The 25335-nt window shown below is 58.2% G+C and overlaps 1 protein-coding gene across 1 annotated transcript in view; it reads left to right on the top strand.

Annotated features, from left to right (window-relative positions):
- Positions 1-502: 502 nt before the first annotated feature.
- Positions 503-25335, top strand: part of SEC16A (SEC16 homolog A, endoplasmic reticulum export factor) — a 32077-nt gene continuing 7244 nt past the window's right edge. Inside the window, exons 1-23 of the mRNA XM_044264373.1 lie at positions 503-633; positions 4260-5575; positions 5657-7905; positions 9687-9823; positions 12888-12985; positions 13863-13989; positions 14476-14647; positions 14746-14920; positions 15997-16139; positions 16691-16752; positions 16860-16998; positions 17383-17628; positions 18618-18715; positions 19347-19428; positions 19635-19752; positions 19934-20045; positions 20232-20337; positions 20920-21060; positions 21946-22059; positions 22274-22466; positions 23041-23286; positions 23766-23848; positions 24657-24800. Of these exons, the coding sequence (XP_044120308.1) occupies positions 4324-5575; positions 5657-7905; positions 9687-9823; positions 12888-12985; positions 13863-13989; positions 14476-14647; positions 14746-14920; positions 15997-16139; positions 16691-16752; positions 16860-16998; positions 17383-17628; positions 18618-18715; positions 19347-19428; positions 19635-19752; positions 19934-20045; positions 20232-20337; positions 20920-21060; positions 21946-22059; positions 22274-22466; positions 23041-23286; positions 23766-23848; positions 24657-24800 (6237 nt within the window). The 5' untranslated portion in view covers positions 503-633; positions 4260-4323. The remainder of the gene's footprint in view (positions 634-4259; positions 5576-5656; positions 7906-9686; positions 9824-12887; positions 12986-13862; positions 13990-14475; positions 14648-14745; positions 14921-15996; positions 16140-16690; positions 16753-16859; positions 16999-17382; positions 17629-18617; positions 18716-19346; positions 19429-19634; positions 19753-19933; positions 20046-20231; positions 20338-20919; positions 21061-21945; positions 22060-22273; positions 22467-23040; positions 23287-23765; positions 23849-24656; positions 24801-25335) is intronic.

Here is a 25335-nt window from a genome sequence, read left to right as displayed (position 1 = left end):
GGAAGTCCAACGGCAGGATGGAAGGGTCGCGTCTGCGCCAGGGCGCCGCCGAGTAGCCGTTGTCGGCGGGGGCGCCCGCTGGCCTCGGTCGTTCAAGGCTGGTTCTCCTCCTAGGTCTGACTGAAGAGCCCCGACTCTCCTCCCACCCTAAGACGAGAAAAGACTGGGAGAAAGAGCCGACGGAACCAGCGCGACCCCTACGAGACGCCCGCCGCGCGCCCGGCCGGGCAGGTGGGCGAAGGGCTGGTCGCAGGGGGGTGGGGCCAAGGGGCGAGGCCAAGGGGGCGGGACGAAGGGATGAACGCCGAAAGATTGGTCGCAGGAGATGGGCGGGGCCAACGAGGCGGACGAATGGGTGGCCGGCGAGGGAGAGGGCGGAGCGAAGCCTCTCGGGAGCAGCTGCGATGGGCGGGGCTGATGGGCGTGGTGGGCGGGCGTGGCGCGCGCTGACGTCGCAGTCGGACACGTCGGCGGCGCGGCGGCCGGAGCCGGATGTGCCAAGATGGCTGCTGCGGCTGTCGTCTCTGCGCTCGTCGGTGCAGCCGGGCCGGCTTCCGCCGGCGGCTCCTGAGGGCTTGGCCGGGGGGTCGCGGACGGGCCGGGCGGGAGCCCTGGAAGCCCTGTGGCGCGCCGGTGAGGGCCGGGGTCGAGCGGAAGGGAACGGCCGGGCCGGGCCCAGCCCGGAGCGGACAGCGCGTCTCCGGGTGCCGCCGGGGGAGGGTGGGGATCCGCGGGGCCGGCTGGGGCCGGGGGGCCGGGCGCGCGGACCGCCTGCCGCGGTTCTGGCGCCCGCCTCGTCAGACTCGAGGTGGACCCCGCAGGGAGGGCCGGCGCTGTGGCGGGCTCGGCTGTGCCACCCTTGGCTTGGCCCCGGCGGCCTGCGTGGAGGCGGTGTCGGGATGGCTGGAGGGCAGAGCGGGCCGGCAAGTTTGTGAAGAGTGCCGGCGTGTCCGGGATTTCTTCGGTTCCGCGTGTGCTTTGCTTGGAGGCTGCCGAGTGGTGTTGTCCCCGTCGGTTGAGAGGTGTCCTGCGAGCCGCGCTGGTGAGCGCACGGGCTTGCAGCGGTGGTGTCCGTCGGGAGCTCCGTGGCGGGGCGACCGAGATGTCGCGGCGAAGGCCGGCCCCTTGGTTTCACGCGGATGCTCAGAGGGCTGTGGGACAAGCTCATTACAGCTCTTGGGGCGCAGACGTTGCGGTCGCGGGTCTGCGCGCGTCACAGCCGTTTAGGATCGGTTTCCGCCGCTTCGTCTGCAGACGCTCTGAGATGGCTCGGAAGTGCCCCGAGCTGCCTCAGGTGTGCGGACGTTAACGAGCGCTGTCCGCCAGCCGCGGGTGCGGCGGGAGCGAACCGGGTCACGCCTGGTGTTGCTACATTGGTGCTTGTGCAAGTTGGGCGCCGCCGGCTCCCTGCAGGTGTTCCTCCCCCGTGCTGTTTCCTGCACTTCTGGGGGCTGTTGTCTTACAGAGATGAGGCAGGGGGCATGTTCCTGCAATACATTCACCCTAAATGGTAGTGATTCCCCAAATCGTCCGGAAAGCACTTTCTAGCGTAGCCTGTTGATTTTAATGATTCCTTCTTGCTCTGTAAAGCTGCTTCCTGAATGTCAGTGCGTCCTTTAGGATCTTTGTCACTTTTTAAGACTTTTTTAAAAAAGATTTTATTTATTTATTTGACACAGAGACACAGCGAGAGAGGGAACACAAGTGGGGGGAGTGGGAGAGGGAGAAGCAGGCTGCCTGTCGAGCAGGGAGCCGGATGTGGGGCTCCATCCCAGGACCCTGGGACCAGGACCTGAACCAAAAGGCCCATGCCTAACGATGGTGACCCCCAGGTGCCCAGATCTTTGCCATTTTTAACAGTATTTAGACTCCCTTCTCTAAATGTGTTTGATCCTGTACTTAGGAAGGTTGGAGTTTATGGTGTCTTTGGATGGAGTGTCCCAGAGTGTGACAGGGCCATCCACACTCACAGTTGCGGTGAGGGAGATTGTAGGCAAAGGATGGTCTCCCAGGTGCCTTCTGGCACTCCTGTGGGTTTACACACTCCTTGCCTGAGGCAGCAGCTCTGAGAGGAGAGGTGTGGGCTTCAGGCCTCTCGTCCCACAGTCAGGAATTTGTAGTTATGCCTCTGTAAGAGCAGCCCCTGGTGCCTCTGAAATACTGCCTTTTTAAGTCAGGCGACCAAAGGTTACAGGATGACTTCCTGGAGGGAGTTGAGCCCCCTGGGGTCAGGAGAGAATGTTCACAGTTGTTCTGGATGCAGTCTGCATACTGGTTAAAAAGCTCTCAATTTCAGGCTTGGCGGGGAGAGTAGGGGATTCTACTCTATAGGGAAGTGATAGCGTTTGCTTATAAAATGGTTTTTAGTCTGGGAGAGAATAGTTTTTAAAGAAAGTTTCTTCAAGGAAAGCATGTAAGTATAAACCTGTGAAGTTTACATTTTTGATGACATTTCCTTATTAAACAACAGTAGGGATTAAGGCATCCCAGAATCTGCTATGGGTAGAACTTTGTAAGATAAAACTCAGAAGAAACCTTGGAAATTGTCATATTGCTTCTCTCACTTTACAGATGAAAGACGGGGTCACAGAAAGGGAGTGTGCCCGGCGCCGTTCAGCTGGGCACCCAGCCCTGCTCTCCCAGTCACACCTCCGCTGGGTAATCCTCTGGGCCTCTGCCATGTGTGGTTTTTCTCTTTTCTTTTCTTCTTTCTTTCTTTTTCTTTTTAAAGAAAAGCTTTAAAATGCTGCTTGGAATGGCTGAGGGTCCTCTGCTAGAGCCTTGCAAGGAGGAAGTTGTGTCTTGGAGGGTGTCCTGGGTGCCTCTGTTGCGCAGATCACAGGAAGAGGCTCTTTTCCATGGAAAGCTGAGCTGTAAGCGTTCTTGGTTTTGAAACAGCGGCTTATAACCCGGTGAGGTCTCCAGTGCTGATCCTAATATAGTGCACTAAATGTGAGTGAGTTTCAGCGTGCTCTTCCCCAGGAAGGTTTCCTGTTGGCCTGGGACAGGGCATGTGTGGGCAACAGTGGTAGTGGACTAATGGATTCCTAGGACTAGTTTCCAGAGAGACATAGGAGCTTTAATTTGTAAATAGCTGTATTTAAGAGACATTCATAAGTGCGTTCTTGTATCTGGCTGCCAGAAAGATTTCCAAGAGCATTAATGTTGTACTTCTGCAGAAACATGTGGGTTAGGCTCTGGAGTCCTTCTACAGTTTCTCCCTCTGATGTTGACTTATCCCTGTGGTGGGCTGAGCTTACCCTGTTTGTTTGTGAGGGTGGTACTAGGGAGAAGGACTTACACATAGAAAAAGACAGTGACTGGGTTTTTGTCTTAAAAGTACAGGTTAACTGTTCAAGATTATGCTTAATGTATTTTATTTAGAAAAAAACCACCCCAGCAAGAAAAAATACTGTAAAGATGAGTTTGGTCCTTTGTTTTCTATAAAAGTTTTGTTGGCATTCTGTTATTGAAAATTTTTGAATGAAGTCAGTTGGGCAGTTTTAAAGCTGCTTTAAGTTTACTTGGGGTTTTCATCCCGGGCATAGTTGGTACAGTGCTGGTGGGCAGAGGCCACTTGTCCTGCTGATGCTTTTCTAGCAGTCATCACACAGAAAAGGAGACCTTTTGCACGGGGGCATAAAAGGCGTTTTTATTTATTTTAGATTTTGCAGCTTGTACTGACTTGTGCTCTATAATGCTCTTTCGTTAAAATGGCAATATAAATCTTCAACTTGTGTTTTCAAGATTTGACGTTAACCTGTGTGAGAAGTGTGATGTGCAGTGTTAATAGAGGAGGAGGCTCTTTCGGGGTCTGGTGGTCATTTGGGGAGTTACCAGCATACCTGGTGGTAAGACCAGCAGTCCACTTGTATTCATCTCTGCCTGCTCGGTGAGGGTGTCGCGGAGGCCTCAGGCATTCTGCGCTGGTATTCAGTTGGGTTACGAGCCACAGAGAAGGCAGTGACTTGTGTGAAGTCAGTCCGGGAGCTCCGGGCGCGGCCTGCATTTGCATCCCGGGCTGGTGTTGTCTGCCTTCTTGCCTGCGCACTCAGCGGCCCTCGCAGCAGCAGCGGCCTCTCCAGGCCACAGTTCTGGGCGGGAGGGGGTGGGAGCAGGAACAGCAGGCCTCCGGACCGAAGACGCAGGCTTTTAAGTGGTTTACAGCCTCTTTTTGTTTTTTTAGTTTTCCTAATTCTGTCTGGGAGTTTGAATATATGGATTTTATGCTAATTTCTTCTTTTTCTTTTTCTGTTCAGATTAAGGAAAACCTATATCCTGCTTCTTTCTGTAAGCAGCATCTAATTGTGCAGAAGATCAGTCATGCAGCCGCCGCCACAGGCAGCCCCGTCAGGCATGGTTGGGCCTCCTCCAGCTGGGACTCCTCAGAGCATGTTCTGGTCCAACAGACCGTATAGGAGACAGGCAAATAATAATGCACCCGTAACTCCGATCACCTGCCCGCTGCAGCCGGTGACGGATCCGTTTGCTTTTAGTAGACAGGCGCTACAAAGTTCATCCTTGGGTAGTTCGTCCAAAAGCAGCCCACCCCTTCCGCAAGGCCCGGCCCCTCCAACGTTCCTTCAGCACCCTGGTCTGTCTGTGGCTCACACGAATGCTGGGGATACTCCCCAAGGACCGATGTCGCAGCCCAGAGCAGATGGCAGTCTGTTTTCCGGTGTGCTGACCCCTTCAGCACCATCAGATCCCGAGGAGAACAGGAGTACCGCAGTGGTTCCCAGCTCAGAACCTGAAACTCAGACTCTGCCACATCCTCAGTACGTTCCAGGAGCGGGTGTGGACAGCTCTCATGGGGGCCATCCGCACACGAACATGCTTGGGCCCGATAGGCCCCTGAGTAGGCAGAACCCACACGACAGTGCCACGGCATCAGCACCATCCCCTTTCTTCCCTCAGCCTCGTCAGCAAATGCCAGGGCAGTGGGGACCAGGGCAGGGAGGCGCACAACCCTCAGGTCAACATTATTGGCCCCGCCCAGAAGGACCTATTCAGAATGCGCTGCCCCACGCCTCCAGCGTTTCTCACTTCCCTGCTCAGTCTACCCTGCATCATGGTCCCAGCCACGAGCAGCTCAACCCACTGGTGTCTTTGCCAGGACCCTTAGCCAGTGATGGAAGCAACGAGGCAGCCTGCCTGCAAAGTGGAAACCGTTCATCAAATAACTTTGATCCTGAAAATGTGTTCAGGCAAAATTCTAAAGCTGGGAATACTCGGGCGAGCCAGGAGCTCAGGCCAAATCCAGGAGTGAACAAAGAGCAGTTGCCGGACCTTGCTCTCGGTAATCCCCTCACTCAGGGTAATAGCCCAGAAAGCCATTTGCACTGCCCCCCAGGGGCCGGGACCAGCCGAGCCGTGTCAGAAGTGGACTCCGGGGCTCTCTCTATGTTTTTCCAAGGAGGGGAGACAGAAAATGAGGAGAACCTCTCATCCGAAAACACCGGCTCTGCTGGTCGATCTGACTTTGGTGGCTTCTCCCCCAGCCCCGCACTTGGTCACCCTCCTGCACACGTGGGAGCAGGCGGCATCTACCAGGCCTTTCCCAGAGGTTCCAACAGTGAGGCCACGCAGCAGGGAGGACACCCGCAACCTTACTTTTATCAGACTGCAGGCGCCCCACCTGACCACCCCACCGCAGCAAGTGCTCCTGTGACCACGTGGGGCGGTGCACCCGGCACAGGGGTGCACACGACCAGCAGCTCACAGTCTGAGAATGTAGAAGACCTTGAATTCATTCAGAATCAGGAAGTTCTGCCAAGTGAGCCTCAGAGTTTGGACCTTTCCTCCCCCAGCGATCAGGTCAGATATGGGCCCTTGTCCGGGCCAGCCGTTCCCAGGCTTGGCATTGTGGGCCACTCTGGGGGTGGGGGCCCAAATCTCGAGGCCCCAGATTCAGCGCCGCACCCCGTGCAGTCTGATGGTGTGTCATCCGGTTACAGCGGCAAGAGCCACAGGAATCTCCCGAGTGTAGCCAGGCCCCAAGATGTAGGCACTTTCATTCAGCAAGAAGTTGGAAAACCTGAAGATGAGTCTCCAGGGAGTTTTTTTAAGCAAATTGATTCTTCTCCTGTGGGAGGAGAGACAGACGACACCACTGGGAACCAGAGTCACCACGGCAGCCTGTCCCAGCCCTCAACCCCAAGCCCCCCAAAACCCACTGGAATATTTCAGACAAGTGCAAATAGTTCTTTTGAACCAGTGAAATCCCACTTAGTTGGAGTCAAACCCATCGAGGCCGATCGCGCCAACATGGTGGGTGAGGTGAGAGGGGCCGTTGCCCACCAGAAGCAGCGCAAACCCGCTGCTGCCCCACCTGACACCTCCCCCGGCAACCTGGAGCAGCCCCCGGACAACATGGAGACCCTGTTCACGCTCCAGGCCTGTTCTCCCCCCTTTTCTGTACCTGCAGAGCCGGGGCACGGGCTCATGCACACCGGGGGACCATCCCTGGAAATTCTGCCCCTGGCAGCCGAGAAAAGGCCTTTGGCCAGAGCCCAGGGGGTTGTGAAGTGTGAGAGCCCAGTGACGACGTTGTGGGCGCAGAACGAGTTGCCAGATTTTGGAGGCAACGTCCTTCTAGCTCCAGCTGCTCCTGCGCTGCACGTGCCTGTGAAACCGCAGCCGTCGGAAGTGATTCAGCCTCCGGAGGAGGGCGTATCCGCTCTGCAGGCCCGGCAACCAGGCTCCAGCCTTCTGCGGAGTGGGGACAGCACTGGTGCTTCTGAGAACCTCGAGAACCCTCCCAAGATGGGAGAAGAGGAGGCCCTCCCGTCCCAGGCAAGTTCTGGCTATGCCAGTCTCTTATCCTCGCCGCCCACTGAATCTTTGCAGAACCCACCAGTCTTGATTGCCCAGCCTGATCGAAGCTATAATTTGGCTCAGCCCATTAATTTTTCTGTGTCCTTACCGAGTCCTAATGAGAAGAATCAGCCCTGGAGAGATGCTTTGGTCGGGGATAAACCCTTGGCAAGCAGCTGGGCTCTGGGGGGGGACTCTGGAGACAGCGCCCCTGTGTCTGGGAACACAGCCGGCCCTCTCACCCGCTTGCCTTTGCCTAACAGTTTTGCGCACAGTGGTTTTCCACAAGTTCCTGGTACTTCAGAAGTAGCTTCTAATCAACCTGCTACTTTGCTGGTTCAGCCACCACCTCATCCAGTTCCAAAGAACTTGGCTTCAGAAGGCCAAAATACTGACAACGCAGAGAACGGTCTTCCCGAGTTGGTTAGTGGCCCTGCTGGAAGCACAGGCGTGACGTTGGTGCCGCCTGCGAACGCTGCCGCAGCACCTGCTGGTCATAAGGCAGATCGCGCCAGTCAGCGGGAAGAAACTTCTGGAGCCCTAGACTTCACACCCAGTAGGACTTTGGAAAGTCCTCTAAGAATGTGTAGCCCACCCCATTCTGACAGCTCCGCGTGGCAGCACGCCGCCGGCAGTCAGCCGAGGCCACCTGGGCCAGGGCCGCGTAACTCAGACCGTTTCTACCAACAGGTGATGAAAGACACACAGGACCAGCGTGGCCTCGAGAGAGCCCAGCAGGAGCCAGCACCGCCTCCTCCACAAGGGCCCAAACCGACATGTTCAGAACCTTCAGACCCGGGAAGTCCACCTGTGCAGGGACAGCCCCAAAACTCGGTCCCACCACCCCCAAGTCCAGCTCCGGCTGACACAGGTCAGCCGCTGCCACCCCGGCCGCCTCGGTCCTCCAGTGCATCGGTCGCATCCGCCAGCTCGAGCCAGGCAGCCGTGCGGTCGGACCAGCCCTGGCTGCAGCCGCCGCCTCCAGACTTGGCGTCCTACTACTGTTACAGACCGCCGTACGACGGCTACCAGTCCCATTACCCCTCGCCGTACCCGCCGGAGCCTGGCGCGGCCCCCCTCTATTACCAGGTACGATCAAGCTGTCGCACTTGAACCTGCGACCAGTGGTTCCTTTCTCTCGAGTTGTGGGCCGTGGTGGGCTTCTGTTGCTCAGTTCAGAAGTAACCGTATTGCCACCACCGTGCCGAGTGCCAGCTCCAGGCATGGTGGCGGGGGACAAGTGCGCCTCTCACAGATGCCCAACGCAGCCTGTCTTGGGAGTTTACTCTGCACGGCTGTGTATTGCGTCATAAGGGGTACCTGATTATTTATTTCACACGGTATCCTCCAACTCCCATGGCTGAGAAGCTGTCTGTCTCCTGTCCCAGTGGCGGCTTCTCTGTGGAGAAGCTTCGGGAAACTGGGATAGCCCCTGCGAGCTTCAGCGTGGTTTTGGCGTGAAACACCTACCTGGCGAGTCGCAGGGACCTGTAGTCTTTGAGGTCCCTCCTTGAGAATAAAAACATGTAGAGGTAAAAGTGAGGTCTGGAATGTCATCCTAGTGAAACAGCCAAGGGGGATGAAATTACATAGACTCTGAGGCGTGGGGTGGCCCCAGCAGCGGGGTGGGGGCGGCCACCGTGCTGCGCGGAAGCCTCGGCCTTCACGGTGGCACGTGCTGGCACGTGAGCCTTGCCGCAGCGGGGTTCTGCCCAGTCTGTGTCGCTCTGCAGCGCGTGCTTCGAGCACACACATTGGATCGCTGTCTGTATCTCCTCACGCCTAGTCGCAGCCCGGCATCACCCAAGGTTAGCCGAGTTCAAAGGAGTGCGCACTAGAGGTTGGGAAAGCACAGTCCTCCTGGGCAGGGGCGGGTGGCCATCCTGGGCTCTCGCAGTCAGAGGCGGATGGGGTTGGGCCAGGCGGCAGCCCCTAGCAACAGGAGGCTTAGGTCTCCTTAGTGGGCTTTGAGCATCTTTGGAAATGTATGGAGAGCGCACAACTAACCACCGAGAGCAGCAAATCCTAGATCCTGGAAGGAGCCCGTAGGACTCCTGTTGCCACACGTGGAAATTGACTTCCAATGCGCCCAGAGCCCGGGGGGGTCATTGTACCTGCTTTGGGTCCTTTGTGCAGCGGCTACGTGTGCGTCCCGGGAGCTCCAGCCAGAGCCCGGCGTCTCCTCTGGGATCCCGCTTCCTGGTGCCCTCTGGCTTTGTCGCCACAGCCTGTGGCAATGGTCAGGAATAAGTCCGTTTTACGTGATTCCTCCTCTTTTGCTGGGTGATGGCAGAGAGTCAGGCTTGTAGACCAGAGGGCTGGTTCCGTCTCCTGCCAGGATCCCTTCATTCCTGCCCCTGGTCTCTGTGCGGCCGCCCCTTAGAGACAGAGCCGTGGCCTTCATTGGTCCGCAGTGGGGCTGAAAGCCTCAGGAGAGGAAAACGTGATCCTCTCTTGGAGTCCTCCTGGAGCTCGGGGACGCACTGAGGTGGAACCCTGGGTAGTTTTCTTACCTAAGATGGCATCTGAAACAGCACAAACTTAGGGGGTCACAGCATCTCCACATTCGAGACCTCGGGGACCAGAAGCCCAGTGGGGCCCTCTAGAGTCTCCGTGGTTCCATAGGGACTGCCCGCTGACACACTGGTTATCTGCTGAGCAGGCCCAGGCGGTCCCTTCGAGGAGGATCCTGCCGCCCAGTGGCGGCCGCAGATTTCCGACTGTAGGCTTTCTGTTTTGCATGAAGGAAGCCCCACGTGTAGTGCTCCTTCTGGAGGGCCGTCCCCGGTGCCGTTTAGAGCTGGTGTCAGTGGCTTGATGCATTGTCTCTTTACTGGTCTCTGATGTTACGCACAGCCTTCTTCCAACAGGACATCTACGGCCTGTATGAGCCCAGGTACAGGTCCTACGACAGCACGGCGTCTGCCTATGCTGAGAACTACCGCTACTCCGAGCCCGAGCGACCCAGCTCCCGAGCAAGTCTCTGCTCAGACCGGCCGCCTGCCAGGTGATGGGCCCCGTGGCGCTGGCTGTGGGAGGAACGTGGCGCCCTGCGAAAGACGGCGCTCGTGCAGAGTTGTGTCAGCGCATTTCCTCTGTGTGTAATCAGCACGGGCAGAGCGCACAGGCACTTTGGAATGGGACAAAGCCCTCCCCTGCGGCCATGCTGTGCGGTCAGCCAGCGCTGGGGCGGGCAGACCCTTGGCGGGGTCCTCTCGGGGCCAGCTGGTCACCCCGCTGCCGAGGCATGCACGGCTCTGGCGTTCGGCTGCCAGGGTGTTCGGGGCCCTTAGACCGTGGCAGCTTCGCCCTCGTGCTGAGCCTCTGCCACGCCACTGATCACAGACGTGCTTGATTCTTTGGCCAGGACGCCTGCCCACGTCCCTTTCCCAGCCCTGCCCCGTGTGCCGGAGGCCCCCGCACGCCTCTGTCCTGCTGCGCTCTCTCTCTCTCTTTTTTTTTTTAAGATTTTATTTATTTGTCAGGGATAGAGGGAGAGAGAGCGAGTGAGCACAGGCAGAGAGGCAGGCAAAGGCAGAGGGAGAAACAGGCTCCCTGCCGAGCAAGGAGCCCGATGTGGGACTCGATCCCAGGACACTGGGATCATGACCTGAGCCGAAGGCAGAGGCTTTAACCCACTGAGCCACCCAGGCGTCCCCCTGCTGTTCTCTCTTGCTGACCAGGCACATCTTGGCTGTGGGGTTATAGATGAGGGGTTCGTTCGTTCTTTCTTTCTTTCTTTTCTTAATGTCTGTTTATTCGAGAGAGAGCAAGAGTGCAGAGGGAAGGGCAGGGGGAGGGAGAATCTCAAGCAGATTTCCTGCTGAGCGTGGAGTCCGATGCAGGGCTTGACCTCACGACCCTGAGATCATGACCTGGGCTGAGATCAGGAGTCAGATGCTTAACCAGCCGAGCTTCCCAGGCACTCCTGGATGAGGGATTTTGAAAGATCCCTGACTTAGCTAAGCAGGACCTCAGCGGATCCCGGGCTCCCACTCAGAGACGCGGGTAAAGCCGCAAGGGGCAGCAGGCGTGTTTCCAGTGTGGTGTTGCTGCCTGCCTTCCAGAGCCTTCCCCCGTATTCGCCCATCATCAGGTTGGGGGGGACAAGTCACGGGGGTAGTTTTACTACCAGAGTATGTGGCTTCTTGAACTTATAATAGAGGAGGTCTGATCGCTGATGGGGACCTCGTGTGGGTGCTGCCTTTCAAAACCTTGGGGTCCTGTTGCTGGTCCTTGGGGTCCTTGATAGCTTGTCTGCAGATGAGGTTCTGTCTCTGTGAGCCTTTGCCTTTTTAGCTGCCCTCTCCTTGCACCACTGACCTGCACATGGCCCAGCCTTCTAGGAACTTCTGTAAGAAAGTTCCCGAGGGGTTAGCTCTTGGATAAGCACTTGGAAGGAGAGGTTTGAGGTTAAGTATTCCGACTCAGGGAAAGCCATAGGCAAGTGATTCCTAGAACCCCGTAGGCATGGAGGAGGGCACAGCCAGGGCACAACTCGCCATCCCGGTTCCTATCTGCTTGCCCACCTGCAGGTTAACATGGAACCTCATTCTGAGACACTGAAGGTGGCCCCGTGCCCTTGAAAGTCACCCAACCAGAGGCTGGGCCAGGTTGCACAGGAGTGGTCCCGTCCCATCTCACAGTATCTCTGTCCTCCTGTTCCTTCACTGCCTCCTGTGCCGGCTCTGTAGAGCAGCCTGTTCTTCCTGCCCTGCTTTGGTTGGCGGATGTGTGTGCGTGTGTATGTGCACTCGGGCCTGGTATGAGCACGTCCCTGCACGGACGTGTCTTTCGTTTTTGTGGCTGTCTTTGCTAGTGGATGAACGGGCTTGGGTGGTGAGGGCAGCGAGGAGGTGGTGTGCTCTTGGTTCTTCCCTGTGTCAGGTCATTATTCTGAGCCCACCACTGGTGTCCTTGGGGGCCTCCGCTCTGCAGATGGGTGGAGTGGAAGGTTCTCCTCCAAAGCCCTGGGAAGGGGCCTTGTTCCTACAGCTAAGCCATGGGAGGGTGCTCCTCCCGGGCCGCCCGGCCTCAGCTGAGTGAGACATTCCTGAAGAGCCATGAGAAAAGTCACGCTTTAAATATCAAATATTGTCTAAGACTTGTTATTAATAAATACAAATGCTAGCAAGTGTTCCCGAGAGTCCGACTGCCCCAGAGGGCGGCTCCGTTGGCTCAGCGTCCAGCTCTTGATTTCGGCTCAGGTCTTGATCTCAGGGTGGTGAGATCGAGCCCCCCATAGGGCTCCGGGCTGGGTGTGGAGTCTGCTTGGGGTTCTGTCTCCCCCTCTGCCCTCCCCAGTGCTCCGTGTCCCCGCGTGCATGTGCTCTCTCATTCTGTCGGAGGGAACAAAAAGGAATCCTACTCTGGAAGGTCTGAGAGCCGACATCACTGCGTTCTGCTTTCTGGGCGCGGAGTCAGACGAGTAGCTTGGTTTGCGAGGCCAGCCTCCACCAGGCGCCTTTGGACCTCACCACAGTCCCTTTTAAGAGGCCACGCCAGGGGCTAAGCCAGCCACAGCCCGCACCTGGACGCATAGCGTCATGCGTCCAGAGGCCACGGCACAGGGTCGGTGTGCATGGGTTTAACGGCTCTGGGCGTTTCGCTCCCGCTGAGTGCGATCCCAGGGGCCCGAGAACTTGTTTGAGCCGCGGCGTGCGGGGCCCAGTGCTGAGCACACAGAGGGCGGCCGGCTCGCGGATGCCATGTGGCGCTTAAATAGGTACCCCGGGGGGTTTACAAATTCTGTGCATTTGTCAGAGAGCACAAGCCAGGGGAGCAGCAGGCAGAAGGGAAAGCAGGCTCCGTGCCAAGCAGGGAGCCCGATGCAGGACTCGATCCCAGGACCCTGGGATCATGACCTGAGCCGAAGGCAGACGCTTCACCGACCCAGCCACGCAGGCGCCCTGAGAGAAGAATTGTAATGAGCCGTGTGGGAGGGGTCCCGGCCCGTCCCTGTGACTGTTTCGGATTTCCGGCGCCGCGGCAGTCGAGTGCGTGGCCCGACGTCCCAGCCTCGTCTCAGAAGGGAGTAGGCGGGTTGCTTTAATGGTGTTGTGTGCTTTCAGGCAAGGGTACCTCGAAGGTTACTACGATTCCAAAAGCGGATGGAGCAGCCAGAGTGACCACTATGCGGACTACTACTCCGGCCAGTACGAGTATGGAGGTGCGTGCGGGCTTCTCTGCGGCCCCCGTGGGCACGGCCCGGTGCTTGGCTGTGCTCTGCGATCCCTTCTCAGGAGACTATTCGTTTGTTCGCGTGTGTTTTTAATCCAGGTGCCGAAAGTAGTTGAAAGTAAGCTGTGTCTGGAAATACTTACGTCGCTGTCTTTCATTAGGAAATGATGATTCGATTCTCGCGTGAATGTCTCTATCACGTTAGTCGTTTCCTTTGACTTTCTAGCAAAGCGTGGTGATGAGTAGTTCCAGAGCAGCCTTGTCTTTACGTGGTTACTTAACTGATTAAAATAAATAAAGTGGGACACCAGCTTCTGGATCGCACTGGCCATGTCTGCCATGCGAGGGCCACCCCACCTGCTGCTCCCCACAGGCCTCTTTCCCTCCTGTGTTTGTACCGTTGGAAACTTAAAGTCCACTCACACCTGGCACAAGTGAAGTGGCACATGTAGTTTACAGTGGTAACATGTTTTGTTTTGTTTTCAATTTTTTAGTTTTGGAATATTTCTTAAAACTTTTTAGGTCACGTTAGAAGACTTGTAAGGGAAATTTGTAGTCATGGGATTAAGTGTTAAAAAGTCGTGACTACGAATAAAATTTAACAGAGATGTCTTCTAGCGGGTTTTTAATCGTGTATGGTGAGAACCCCCAGGGGCCAGCAGGTGTCGCGTGTATAGGCGGGACACCACCCAGGCCTCACAGTTAATGGCCTCCAAAGTCATGCTGATTTTGGAGAGGAAAGTTGGGTTCCTTTAAGAGCCTGGAGGCATTCTTCAGTCCTGGGGTGGTGTGGTTTCTCTGGCTCGGCTTTCTGAGGAGTGTCTTCTCTCTCCTGTTGTCATAAACCATGAATCCCCTGCTTACAGACCCAGGTCGCTGGGACCGGTACCACTATGGTTCCAGATTCAGGGATCCCCGCACCTGTGACCGGAGGTATTGGTATGACGCTGAATACGATGCATACAGGAAAGAGAACTATGCTTACGTCGACAGGTTGGTACAGCGCACTTGATGAGAAGGGCTGCTCGTAATCAGAGCTTTGCTTCTGCGTCTCTGCCGTCGTGTCTGTCAGTTACCCGAGTTGCCGTTGTGTTTGGGATCCTGGTGAGCAGCGGACACTGGAGTCCCTGTCTGAAAGAGAACCAAGCCCTGCTGGCAGTTCCCACCTGGGCTGTTGGGAGGGGAACTGGCCTCAGCACAGTGCTGGAAGTCGGCTCCTCCTCTTCTTGGGTCTGGGAGAGGCGCGGCTGCACGCAGCATGAACTTGAAGGATGTTTCTCCAGATCTGAAGGCAGGGATCTGAACTTGGGCTTGGGATGTGGCCGCTCTCCCGAGGGTAGGGCCTGACTGGTCTTTTAAGGGTCACGATCCCCACAGGGGGTGACGACATGGTGTTTGCTATTGGGTGGCAAAGGGCTGTCATCCTGGCGTCACCTACCCACTGTCCTCTTTCCTTGCCTCTGTCCCTGGTTCCAGCAGGTCCGAGAGGTACGATGACCCCTGGAGGTACGACCCTCGCTTCACGGGCAGTTTTGACGACGACCCCGAGCCCCACAGGGATCCTTATGGGGAAGAGGCGGACAGGCGCAGCGTGCACAGCGAGCGCTCGGCCCAGAGCCTGCGCAGTAGCTTCAGCTCCCACTCGCGTCAGGTGGGGGCCCTCTCCCTGTCCCTTCACATGTGACCGTGTGCCCGAGTCCCCTGTGTTCCCAGGAGTTGATTTTTTCTGTTTGCCTTATGTTTTCCCAGAGTCAGATTTACAGAAATCACAGTGTGGCTGCCGCTCCCTATGAGGTCCCACCTCCTCCCGGCTCCTTGCCTGGCGATTATGCCTACGGCGCCTACGGCAGCAATTTTGGCAGTGCCCAGGGCTTCCCGGAGTACGGCTATGCTGCCGAAGCGGGCTGGCCCACCACAGAGCAAGGTGTGTGTGCGCGCGGCACCCTGTGCTCACACAGGTGCAGAGGGAGGTCGAGTCACACTGCCGGGGTAGCCTCTCGAGCCTAGGGTAGTGGAGGGAATGGATTGCAGCTCGTGGGAATTGCCAATGGCGTGGCCTGATCTTCTGTGCAGAATAAGGACTTCTGTGAGCCCCAGAGCTTGTGACAGCGGCCAAGAGCTGCCTGGCCTGTCCATAGTAGTCACGTCAGTGTGGCTTTGAGGACAGGCTCCCTGCCAGCCTCTTGGGTGCAACTGCACTGTTTCCCAGTGCTGGCCACTTGGGTAAGTAGTTTGCGTGGGAAACTCCCTAATTCCTGTGCAAAGCTCCTGTGCACGGACTTGTCACCTGTGCCACGTTCTCAGCCCCTCTTGGAGATGATCCATCAGATGCTTTTCCTGGGAGCCATCGACGCAGCGGTGTGTGTCAGCTCCTGTGCAAATCTCTGCGCTTCAGGCGTCAGCTGTTGTCGTCCTTGTCGGTGCCCCGTGCTCGTCGCTGCCGGGTGAAGGAGGAGCTGGGGGCACGGACGCTCTGGTGGGGCCTCCGGCAGCCAGCGGCCAGACGTTGCTTCCGAGTAGCGTGTGCTCGATGCACGGGGCTGTTTGACAGGAGTTTTGTTTCTAGGAGAGAATAGTTCTCATTCTCATTTTTTACAGTTGAAACATTTTCGGACACACACCTGAGTGCTCCTCTTTTTTTTAAGATTTTATTTACTCTTCTGACAGAGATCACAAGTAGGCAGAGAGGCAGGCAGAGAGAGAGGAGGAAGCAGGCTCCCCGCCGAGCAGAGAGCCCGATGTGGGGCTCGATCCCACAAACCTGGGATCATGACCTGAGCCGAAGGCAGAGGCTTAACCCACTGAGCCCCCCAGGCGCCCCCTAAGTGCTCCTTTTAGACGGGCCGTCTCATGATTAGCGCCTTCCGCTGGAAAGCCAGGTGGTTGTCATCAGTCCGACCTGGGGTGCCAGCCGTATGGGCACTTGGAAAAGCTGGACTGTCGAATTGGTCCAAAAGCAAGAAAAAGTGGCAAGCTGTTTCTCACTTTATTTAAACGTAGCTCCTTCGAGACCAACTTCTCCGGAGAAGTTCTCAGTGCCTCACGTCTGTGCCAGGTTCGGGCCTGGGGGTCAGCTCATCAAAGTGATCCCGAATCTGCCCTCGGAAGGACAGCCTGCATTGGTTGAAATTCACAGCATGGAGGTAATTGTGTGAGCGGAAACTGAGTCACGGGACTGTGCTCTGAAGAAGTGACCTTGGAAGATGCTCTTTTCCCACGAGTCTTCGGTTCATGGTGGTTGTGTTGTGCTGGGCCGTTTCTGCGTCAGACGGCGGGACGCCGAGCACCTGGCGGGTGTCCCCTTCGACTTCGTTCCGTTGCAGATTTGTTTTGGCTTTATTCGTGGCTCTGGCTTGGCAGGAAGGACCCTGCTTGTGTTCATCTCGTGGCTTTTGGGTAGAGGAGCTTTGTGATCTAGTGGCAGGTGGGGTGGGGGGCCCGGTTCCACGGTCCTGGCAGGCCTCTTCTGAGCACACGTGAGGGCCCTGCCTCCGTTGGAGGGGAGACCTGGAGTGCTCCAGAGAGAGTTTGAAAATCACGGTGGGACAGCAGACAGGCCTGCGCGGGTGGGGGGGCGGGCATGGACGGTGCCAGTGCCGGGAACTTAGCCAGTGCAGCCGCGGGCACGGGCGGGTGTCGCTGTGCGCCTGCCCCTCGCGAGCTGCTCTCTCTCTCTCCCCTCCGCCCGCCTCAGACCTTGCTGCAGCACACGCCGGAGCAGGAGGAGCTGCGCTCATTCCCGGGCCCGCTCGGCAAGTACGTTCCCCACCGAAGCGTCCAAAGCGTCCGCATGGAGGCGGCTGCTGCGCTGGGCCTCGCAGACACGGGTGTCGCTGCTCACGGAGCGTGTGTCCTTCTTGCAGGGATGATACCCATAAAGCGGATGTTATTAACTTTGCACAGAGCAAAGCAACAAACTGTTTGCAGAACCAGAGTTTAATTGACAAAGAGTCTGCGAGTCTCCTTTGGAATTTCATTGTTCTCTTGTGCAGACAGAACGGGGTACGTTTCTGTTGCCTGCGGCTCAGTTCCCCCAGAGGACTTGGGTGGGAATCCCGCGCCACACAATGTGTGGAGGACAGCGGTGCTGTCCAGGGACTCGCTCGGGGAGACTGTCCTCGTGGTGCTTTGGGGAAGCGGAATTCCAGGGCTTGGGGTTCAGGGTGAAGGGAGGTTTGTGTCTGCCTCTGTCCGGTCACCTGTGGTCTGTCCCTCCTGCTCCTGGCTGCGCCCCAGGACGTAGAGTTGAGGGGAGGGTGCTCACCTGAGGAGTCCTGTTTGGGGCCTCACCTGACCTGGACCAGCCCCCACCCCCACCCCCCACCACAGGAAGTTCTGTGTGGAGTGAAGTGCTTTGTTCTCCTTCTGCTCCTGTGGCCCCTACAGACCGTGGTGGGAACAGACCTCGCTGAGCTTTTGTTACGAGACCACAAAACCGTGTGGCTTCCTGGGAAGTCACCCAACGAGGCCAACCTGATTGATTTTACTAACGAGGCTGTGGAGCAGGTAGAGGAAGAGGAGTCCGGGGAGGCCCAGCTCTCGTTTCTCACCGACAACCAGGCTGCTGGCAGCAACACCCTCGAGAAGGAGACGGAGAGATTCCGGGAGCTGCTGCTGTACGGCCGCAAGAAGGTAAGTGGCCCGAGCCCCCGGGATCCCCGGGTGGCCCTAGCGTGCGTGGTCCTGCTCTCGGGAACGGTGGCACCTTGACTGCGACCCAGGGCTAGTGTCTGTGGAGTCCAGTGTGTTCCCTCCTGGCAGCAGAGCCGTCTTCCCAGGATTGCCGGGGTCGGAGACTTGCCTGTGCACAGGTACGCCCCTGCTGTGTACGCGTCTCAGACAGACTTGTGCGCGGGACTAAAGTCAAACTGTTCTCGCTTGGTTAGGCATGCCCTCGCTGTCACCTCAGTGGCGCAGGTGCCGGGGGGTGCCCTGCAGTGGCCCAGCGCCAAGGCCTGGCCATGGAGGGAAGCTCCCCGCGGTCGTGCAGCCTGGAGCGAGGGCCGCGCCTGCTCTCTGGCGACTGGGGTCTTATGGGCCCAGAGTTCTTGGTACTTTGATCTCGTGATGGCAGCTGGAAAGCTTGTATTTGGTAAATAAACCATTTTCACGTGGACGTTTTACGACGGATCGGAGCTGTGGGATCTGTCAGCTTTGCTCAACGTTTCCCTCTGCTGTGAGCCGTCCATCTCTGTGAAGACGCTGTCTTCTGAGGGCTACCCCAGATGATTCTGCCATATTAGTAAAGGCTCTGTCCGTGTGGAGGTGGCCATCGTGGAGGGCACAGTTGGAGGCAGCAGGACCGCTGCTCGCCCGTCTTTGTTCCTCATCCGGGTGCTTGCTCCAGACGCTGGCCGCAGTAGCCGACCCAGCAGCACGGGCCTTCGCAGACTCGCTGCCGCAGCAGCTTCCTGGCTCAGGCAGATTGGGAAAAGCGGGCTACTGCTTCATGTCTGAATTGGGCGCGTGTGTTGGCGTGCCTGTGACTCACGCACTCCTTCAGTGCGCTCCGGTCCCTTGCCCCTGCCGCCCACCACGCGTGACGACCCCCGGATGTGGCTTCTGCTTGCGCACGCCACCGAAGTTTTGGGGACGTCGGTAACCGCTGACATGCTTTGCAGGATGCTTTAGAGTCTGCGATGAAAAATGCCTTATGGGGTCACGCTCTGCTGCTTGCAAGTAAGATGGACAGCCGGACACACGCCCGCGTCATGACCAGGTAGAGAATCTTGCTGTGTATACTATTTCTGGGCACGTCCTGCTGGCCTAGTCGTGCTGCCTGGTCAGCTCTTGGAAGCACCGTGACCTGCAGGGCTTGTCTTGGAAAGCTGGGGCGTGTCCCCTGCACCGGGCTGCTGTCACACTGGCGTGGGCATGCTGGGCCCTCTTCCCTGTGGTTGTACCGCTGACGGCCTTGTAACCGTTTTTTACCACAGGGTTTTCTGTGCTCTGTGAAACCAGCACGAATTCTTCAGTCTTTCTCAGTTCATTTGTCGAACTGCTGGGCTTTTTGTACACCGGGCCGGGGTCAGGCCTGCGACAGTCATCAAAAAACCAAAATGAAACCGGCCTTGTTTCTGTTTGTCATTTAAACAGAGTCAGCTGGGGCGCCTGGGTGGCTCAGTGGGTTAAGCCTCTGCCTTCGGCTCGGGTCATGATCTCAGGGTCCTGGGATCGAGCCCTGCTTCGGGCTCTCTGCTCTTCAGGGAGCCTACTTCCCCCTCTCTCTCTGCCTGCCTCTCTGCCTACTTGTGATCTCTGTCTGTCAAATAAATAAATAAAATCTTAAAAAAAAAAGTTTAATAAAAAACAGGGCCAACTTAGCTTTTTCTCTCCTCGTGTCTACCTAGGTTCGCCAACAGTCTTCCAATCAATGACCCTTTGCAGACAGTGTACCAGCTGATGTCAGGGCGGATGCCTGCTGCGTCCACGGTCAGTGAACAGGGGCTCCCCAGGGTCCCCGTGGCCTGGCTTCCCGGCTCACTCTCGAGAGAGCTGGCCTCCTGGACCACAAAAGCCTGTGCTTTCTCTTGTCCCGGCTTCCGCGCTGTACTCTTGGATCTCACCCGTGGCGAGATGAAAGTGGTGCTCTCTTCTGAGGATAAGGGTTTGTTTGTTTGGCTTTTTTCTGACCTCAGTGTTGTGGAGACGAGAAGTGGGGTGATTGGAGGCCGCATCTTGCTATGGTTTTGTCCAATCTGAGCAGCAACGTGGATGTGGAGTCCAGGGCCATGGCCACCATGGGCGACACTCTGGGTAGGTCAGGCTTGGGCACGGAGGTTGGGAAGCCCGACACGCTCGGGCGTGAGAGCCACTGTCGGGTGTGGAGGGCCACGGGGTTTTGCCACTTGTGTGGCCCTTCTAGCGGTCGCTATGTGTTGAGGTTTTTGGGAGAACTCAGAGGTCCTGAGCCTTGGCTTCCTGTATGTCTCTTCAGCTTCCAAAGGTCTCTTAGATGCCGCACACTTCTGCTACCTCATGGCCCAGGTCGGATTGGGGGTTTACACAAAGAAAACAACAAAACTTGTCTTAATTGGATCGAACCACAGGTGAGGACCGTCGAGGTGTCTGTTTTCCTTTAGAAAGGAAGCATCCCTCCGTGAGCTGACCCAGAAACCGTGCATGCACACCTGGCAGAGGCGGCCTCCGGTCTTGGTGGGGTGCTGTTGGTCACGTGGTGGGACGTGCTTCTGGGTGCCTTGTTCGGACACTGAAATTACTTCTTTTTTCAACAGTTTGCCATTTTTAAAGTTTGCAACCAATGAAGCTATCCAGAGGACAGAAGCCTACGAGTACGCCCAGTCTCTCGGCGCGCAGACCTGTTCCTTCCCCAATTTCCAGGTGCGCGGGAGCCACGCCAGCCCATGGTTTGAACAAGTGGGCGGTCAGTGCTAGCAGATGTTTGTTCCTTGAGGGCTTTTGAGCTCTTCCCCCAAAAATGATAGTTTTTGGAAATCCTGGGGAGTCCTTTGATCTGTACCTCTTGAGAAGTAAGTCCTATCGAATTGAGGATTTTCTTTTCATTTAAAACGTTTCCCGAGTGTTTGGTTTCCAGTGCTTCCTGTGCACGGTTTGCAGTGTCGTGGGGTGGGTGTTCTGTGACCCAGGGGGCGTGTGGGTATAAACACTGTAGCGCAGGGTTTATGGGGACGACTGTCCCACCGTGCTAGCGGCTGGCTGGCCAGGGCACTTGTGGTGACAAGCCCCGCGTGACAAGCCTACAAAGTGTGCTAAAGAGGAAGAAGGAGTTTTTGAGAAGCTTAGTTTCAGCGTCCATGAGAAGTCCTCTGGGGAGGGGCTCAGTGCTGCTGGGAGGCCGTGAGGCGCACGGGGCATTGGAGTAGCGCCTGCTTTGGGGCTGTTGGGTGACACGGGGGCTGGGGAGGCGTGTCAGGACAACCGTGCTACGCTCCCTGGTCCCAGGTATTCAAGTTCATCTACTCCTGCCGCCTGGCTGAAATGGGGCTGGCCACGCAGGCCTTCCACTACTGCGAGGTGATCGCCAGGAGCGTCCTGCTGCAGCCGCACAAGCACTCGCCCGTGCTCATCAGCCAGCTGGCTCAGGTACGTGTTCTCGGACGCCCCCGCGGCGGCGGCGGATCCCTGCGCTCAGGCACTGAGGGGTGACCGTGTAGATGCTGGGGACTTTTTCTTGAGCAGCTTGTGAAATTCAGGCGTCCTTGGGCAGGAAGTGGGTGTTTTGAACTTTTCGGGGACCTCAGCCCACGACCGAAGCTGGGCCTTAGCTTCAAGGGGAGAAGGACAGCACGTCCAGGAAGTCTCGCTCCGTAAAACAGACGCCTGCGTGCGGCCTGCGGGAGTGGGGGAGGTGCGCGTGGGACAAGGCTGGTCGGCGGCCGGTGCATGCGGCCAGTGCACCCTCCCCCCAGGACCTTCGTTCTGGGGAATGCGCTTCCGTGACAGCTGAGAGAGTGTCTTACTGTGGGGAGTTCTCGGCGTCCACGGACGGACACAGAACAGTCAGCGCGTCCCCATTCCCATAGCTTCGGCAGCTGTTCCTCAGGGCCTGAGTTCCTCACACCCCCATCCCGCACTCTCCCCGCCCTGTCCCTGCAACCCCCCCCAAGGCCCGTCAAGAGTGTGCACGTCCGGGGTTAGTCAGCGTTTTGATCCCTGAAGCCCAGTCTGTGGAGTCAGGGATGGGTGGCAGCCGCCGGCCATGGGGGCACGGGGGCTCCGGCTGCCCCACGCGGGCCGCCGGGCTCGCCAGAGCCAGTCCGGGTCCCACACTCCCTTTCCGGCGACTCGGCTGTGCGAGCGACGCGTCGGGCCGGGTCACCACCACATGCTTCAGAAACCTTGGGTGGCAGGAGCTATCCGACCAGACCCTGAAGATGCCTTTTGTTCCGGATGGTGGTGGCTTTTGAAAACACGGTCCCTCGTCACGCCAGGTAGTAACAGGACCCTTTCCTCCCCGTGTGTGTCCAGGTCGCATCCCAGCTGCGGCTCTTTGACCCGCAGCTCCGAGAGAAGCCCGAGCAGGAGGCCTTCGTGGAGCCGGCCTGGTTGGTGCAGCTGCAGCACGTGGACAGGCAGCTCAAGGTGCGGGGTGCTTCCCAGCTCGGGCCCGGAGATCGGACGCGCTGCGACCGCGGTGGTTCACATGCCCGTCGCTTTCACGCTGCGCGTGTGAGGGGCGGAGAATACGCTCGAGGGGTGTGTTGGTCAGCGCGCTCCCGGGAGAGGGAGGGCCCTCCTGAAGCGCGGCCTGGCAAGGGTCCGGCTGTCGGGAACGCCTGCCCTGTCTCTCCCTCAGGAGGGCGCCGCGGTATGGAGTCGGGACGGGACCTTCCCCCAGCGCTGTCCCAGCACCCCGAGCTCTGAGGCAGGCCCGTGTGATGGGCTGGCACTCGGCCCGCCAGGGGGCCTGGGCGCCGGCAATCCGCTGCTGGCGCCGCCTGTGCCCAGCGCTGAGCACCTCGGCCAGGGGGTGCGGCTGCTGCCTTCAGGTGAGCCCCGCGCTGCTGGAGAAGCCACGGGCCTCCCCACCTTCCCCTCGCCGCCGCTGCTTCTGCACGTGGAACACTGCCCTCCTGCCCGAGGAGAGCGGAGGGGATGAGTCTTCCCTTCCGCCTCCCCACGCTTGCTCCCTTGGTGGGTCTGTTGCGTCTCCCAGCCTTAAGCAACCGTCCGAGCGGGCGGGGGGGGGGGCGGCTGTGGAGCTCTGGTGGGGGAGTTGGGGGTTGGGGAGGGCTCCGTGAACTCCAAACTCTCTTTTAGGCCCCTGCTCCCGGGTTGTGCTGGGGCCTTGCCGGGAGTCAGGGCCCAGGCCCCACGTAACATTTGATGATGTCCTCCCCTTGTCCCTAAGAAGCGTATGTTCTGCTTTTCCCCCCAATGACTGACGGGCCTGGCATCGTCAGCACTCTTGCCGTGACAACTGGTTCTCTTACCCCGTAACGAGAGAACGTGGCCCTGGGAGAGGACGTGTGACAAAGGTTGAACGGCTGCCTGTTTGCTTCCCCGAGTGCCCAGAGTCCACACCAGTAACTCGGGCTTCTGTTCCCTGCTCTCTTGGTGCAGCTCCGCCGACGCTCCCCGACAGCCAGCCGGCCCTCCCCGCCAGGGTGCCATTGTTCCCGGTCCCCCCAGCCACGGGCCCCCTTGAGCTGGGGCCCGGCTGTGGACCCCCGGCGGCTGTCTTTGGCTTTCCAGAGCCCTCTGGGTCTGACCCTGCGGCTCTGTACACGGGGCCTGGCCTGCCCCCTTGCGCACCGTCTCTGCCGGAAAGTGAGCACGCGCCCCAGGAGGCCAGGAGCCAGGACCCAGGTAGGCCTGCTGGAGCGCCAGCCCGAGAGCAGAGCTGGGGGGTTTGGCATCGAAGGAGGCGGTTGGTGGCAGAGCCTTAATTTGTCTGAACTTGACACAAGTTTTGTTTGTCAGCATGTGTGGAGGGTTCCGGAAGCCCTAGGCTGGAGGGCTCACTGATGTCAGTGCTGCCTTCCTCCGGGACTCAGCTGCGTGTCGGCGTGCGGGCGGAAGCAGATGTCCGGGGGCAGGGAGCGGGCCCCATGAGGCTTCTTGTGCCTGCCGTGGGCCTGCCTGTCTCTGCCCTCGAACAAGGTGCCGCGTGCACCCCGCTTTCCGAAAGAAACGTTTCCGAGAACCTTTCTGGTTTCGGACTCTGAGCCCCGTGGTGGGAGGCCCTCGGCCAGGGAGAAGCTGTGCCGTGTCACACGTACATCCTGTCAGCTCCTGTCCTGTGTCGGTGACACGGAGCCCACAGTGGTCCTCTCTTCTGTTGACAGGGGCAATGCTACCAGAGGCACTGGGTAGGAGCTCACTTCTGGAGCTGAGAGAAGAGGGTTTCGGTGGAAAATTTGCTAACCTGGTACTTGCCCACTTTTTTCCCCCAAGCTCTTTGTTTGACTTAAGCTGCGTTGATTAGGAGCCCAGCCTTGCTGTTCTCCAGTTGTAATGGGAGAATCAGGACAAGCGCGCAGCTATGGCTCGTTGCTCCTCGGCCGGAGAGCCCTCGCTATGCGCAGGGTCGCTGGGAAGGCCCGGCGGAGCTCGACCACTTCGTGGCGCACGGACAGCCCCTCTCGGGAGGCTGCGTTGCTGACGGAGACTTTTCCGAAACGGAAAGGCCTCCCCGGTCCCACACCCCTCTCTGCAGTAGGATCCCTGACCCCTCACTGTCCGTCTTGAGATCCTTGCTGCGTGTCTCGGCTGCTCTGGCCGCAGCGGGGAGGGACACGTGCTTTTCTGCGCGGCGTGTCCCACAGCCGCATCTCCACACACCAGGGCTTCTGTGGGCTGCCACAGGCGCTTGCCGTAGGCCAGACTTCCGCTGGGTGTTCTTCCGTGAAAATATTCTCACGTAAAGTGAGAGTTTATGGAAGACGGGGGTCTTCGCTCAGTGATAAGCGAAGCGATAAACTGAAAAAAACAAGTCTTTGTTTTATCACAGCTCCTCCCCGTCTGCAGCTAGCGTCCCCTCGACACACACTCTCAAACCCCTTCTTCCAGCCTAGCAGCGCCCAGTGCACCCCAACACAGTTGCTTGGGGGAGCAGGCGGGAGGCTGCGGCTGCTGTCCCTTCCCCTCCCCCGCACTGCTCTCATGGCTCACAGGGGTTTTCAGGGCCCCCAGGGAGGTGCCTTGGGTGAGCCTGCTCCCGTGTTGCCTTGGGACAGGGCTCCTCCGGCGCGTCCCAGGACTCCGACGCACCCCCGGCGGGGGAGAGTGCTAGCTCCAGTGCTCTGCAGCCGCCCACGCCGGCTCCAGAAGTGAAGAGACCAGCACCGGCAAACAGAAAAGACACCAGGGAGCCCAAGAAGGTGAGCCATGGCCTGGCTCCAGCAGGGTGGGGGCCTGGGGTCCAGGGAGGAGGCACAGCTCCCACAGACCACTTTCCCCTACACTGGCAGCGGGCCAAGGCGTTCCCATTGTCCTTGGCACCCACTGAAGCATGCAAAGCTTCCTGAGTGCCCATGTGTCCGTGTCCCTGTATGACCACTAGCCGGAGCAGAGTTGGAACGGGACCAGGAGGACCCATGGGTCCCCATGGCCTGTCAGAACCCACCCCAGACGGTGGCCTCTTCAGATTTTGGGACCTGTCCCATAACTTCCTGTAAAGGAGGTTAATCTTTCGAAATCATCGGGTCATGGTATCTGTTATAACGCAGCTGCTAAAATTTTATGTTTCCTCTTTCTTGGTGATAGACGCTGGTCTTTTTTTTTTTTTAAGATTTTATTTACCTGACAGAGAGAGAGATTACAAGCAAGCAGAAAGGCAGGCCGGGGGTGGGGGAAGCAGGCTCCCTGCTGAGCAGAGAGCCCGATGCGGGGCTCGATCCCAGGACCCTGGGATCA

The sequence above is a fragment of the Neovison vison genome, chromosome 9 (assembly GCF_020171115.1).
Source record: "Neovison vison isolate M4711 chromosome 9, ASM_NN_V1, whole genome shotgun sequence".
In the NCBI taxonomy this organism is placed as follows: domain Eukaryota; kingdom Metazoa; phylum Chordata; class Mammalia; order Carnivora; family Mustelidae; genus Neogale; species Neogale vison.
This window is presented reverse-complemented; position numbering and strand designations above follow the sequence as displayed.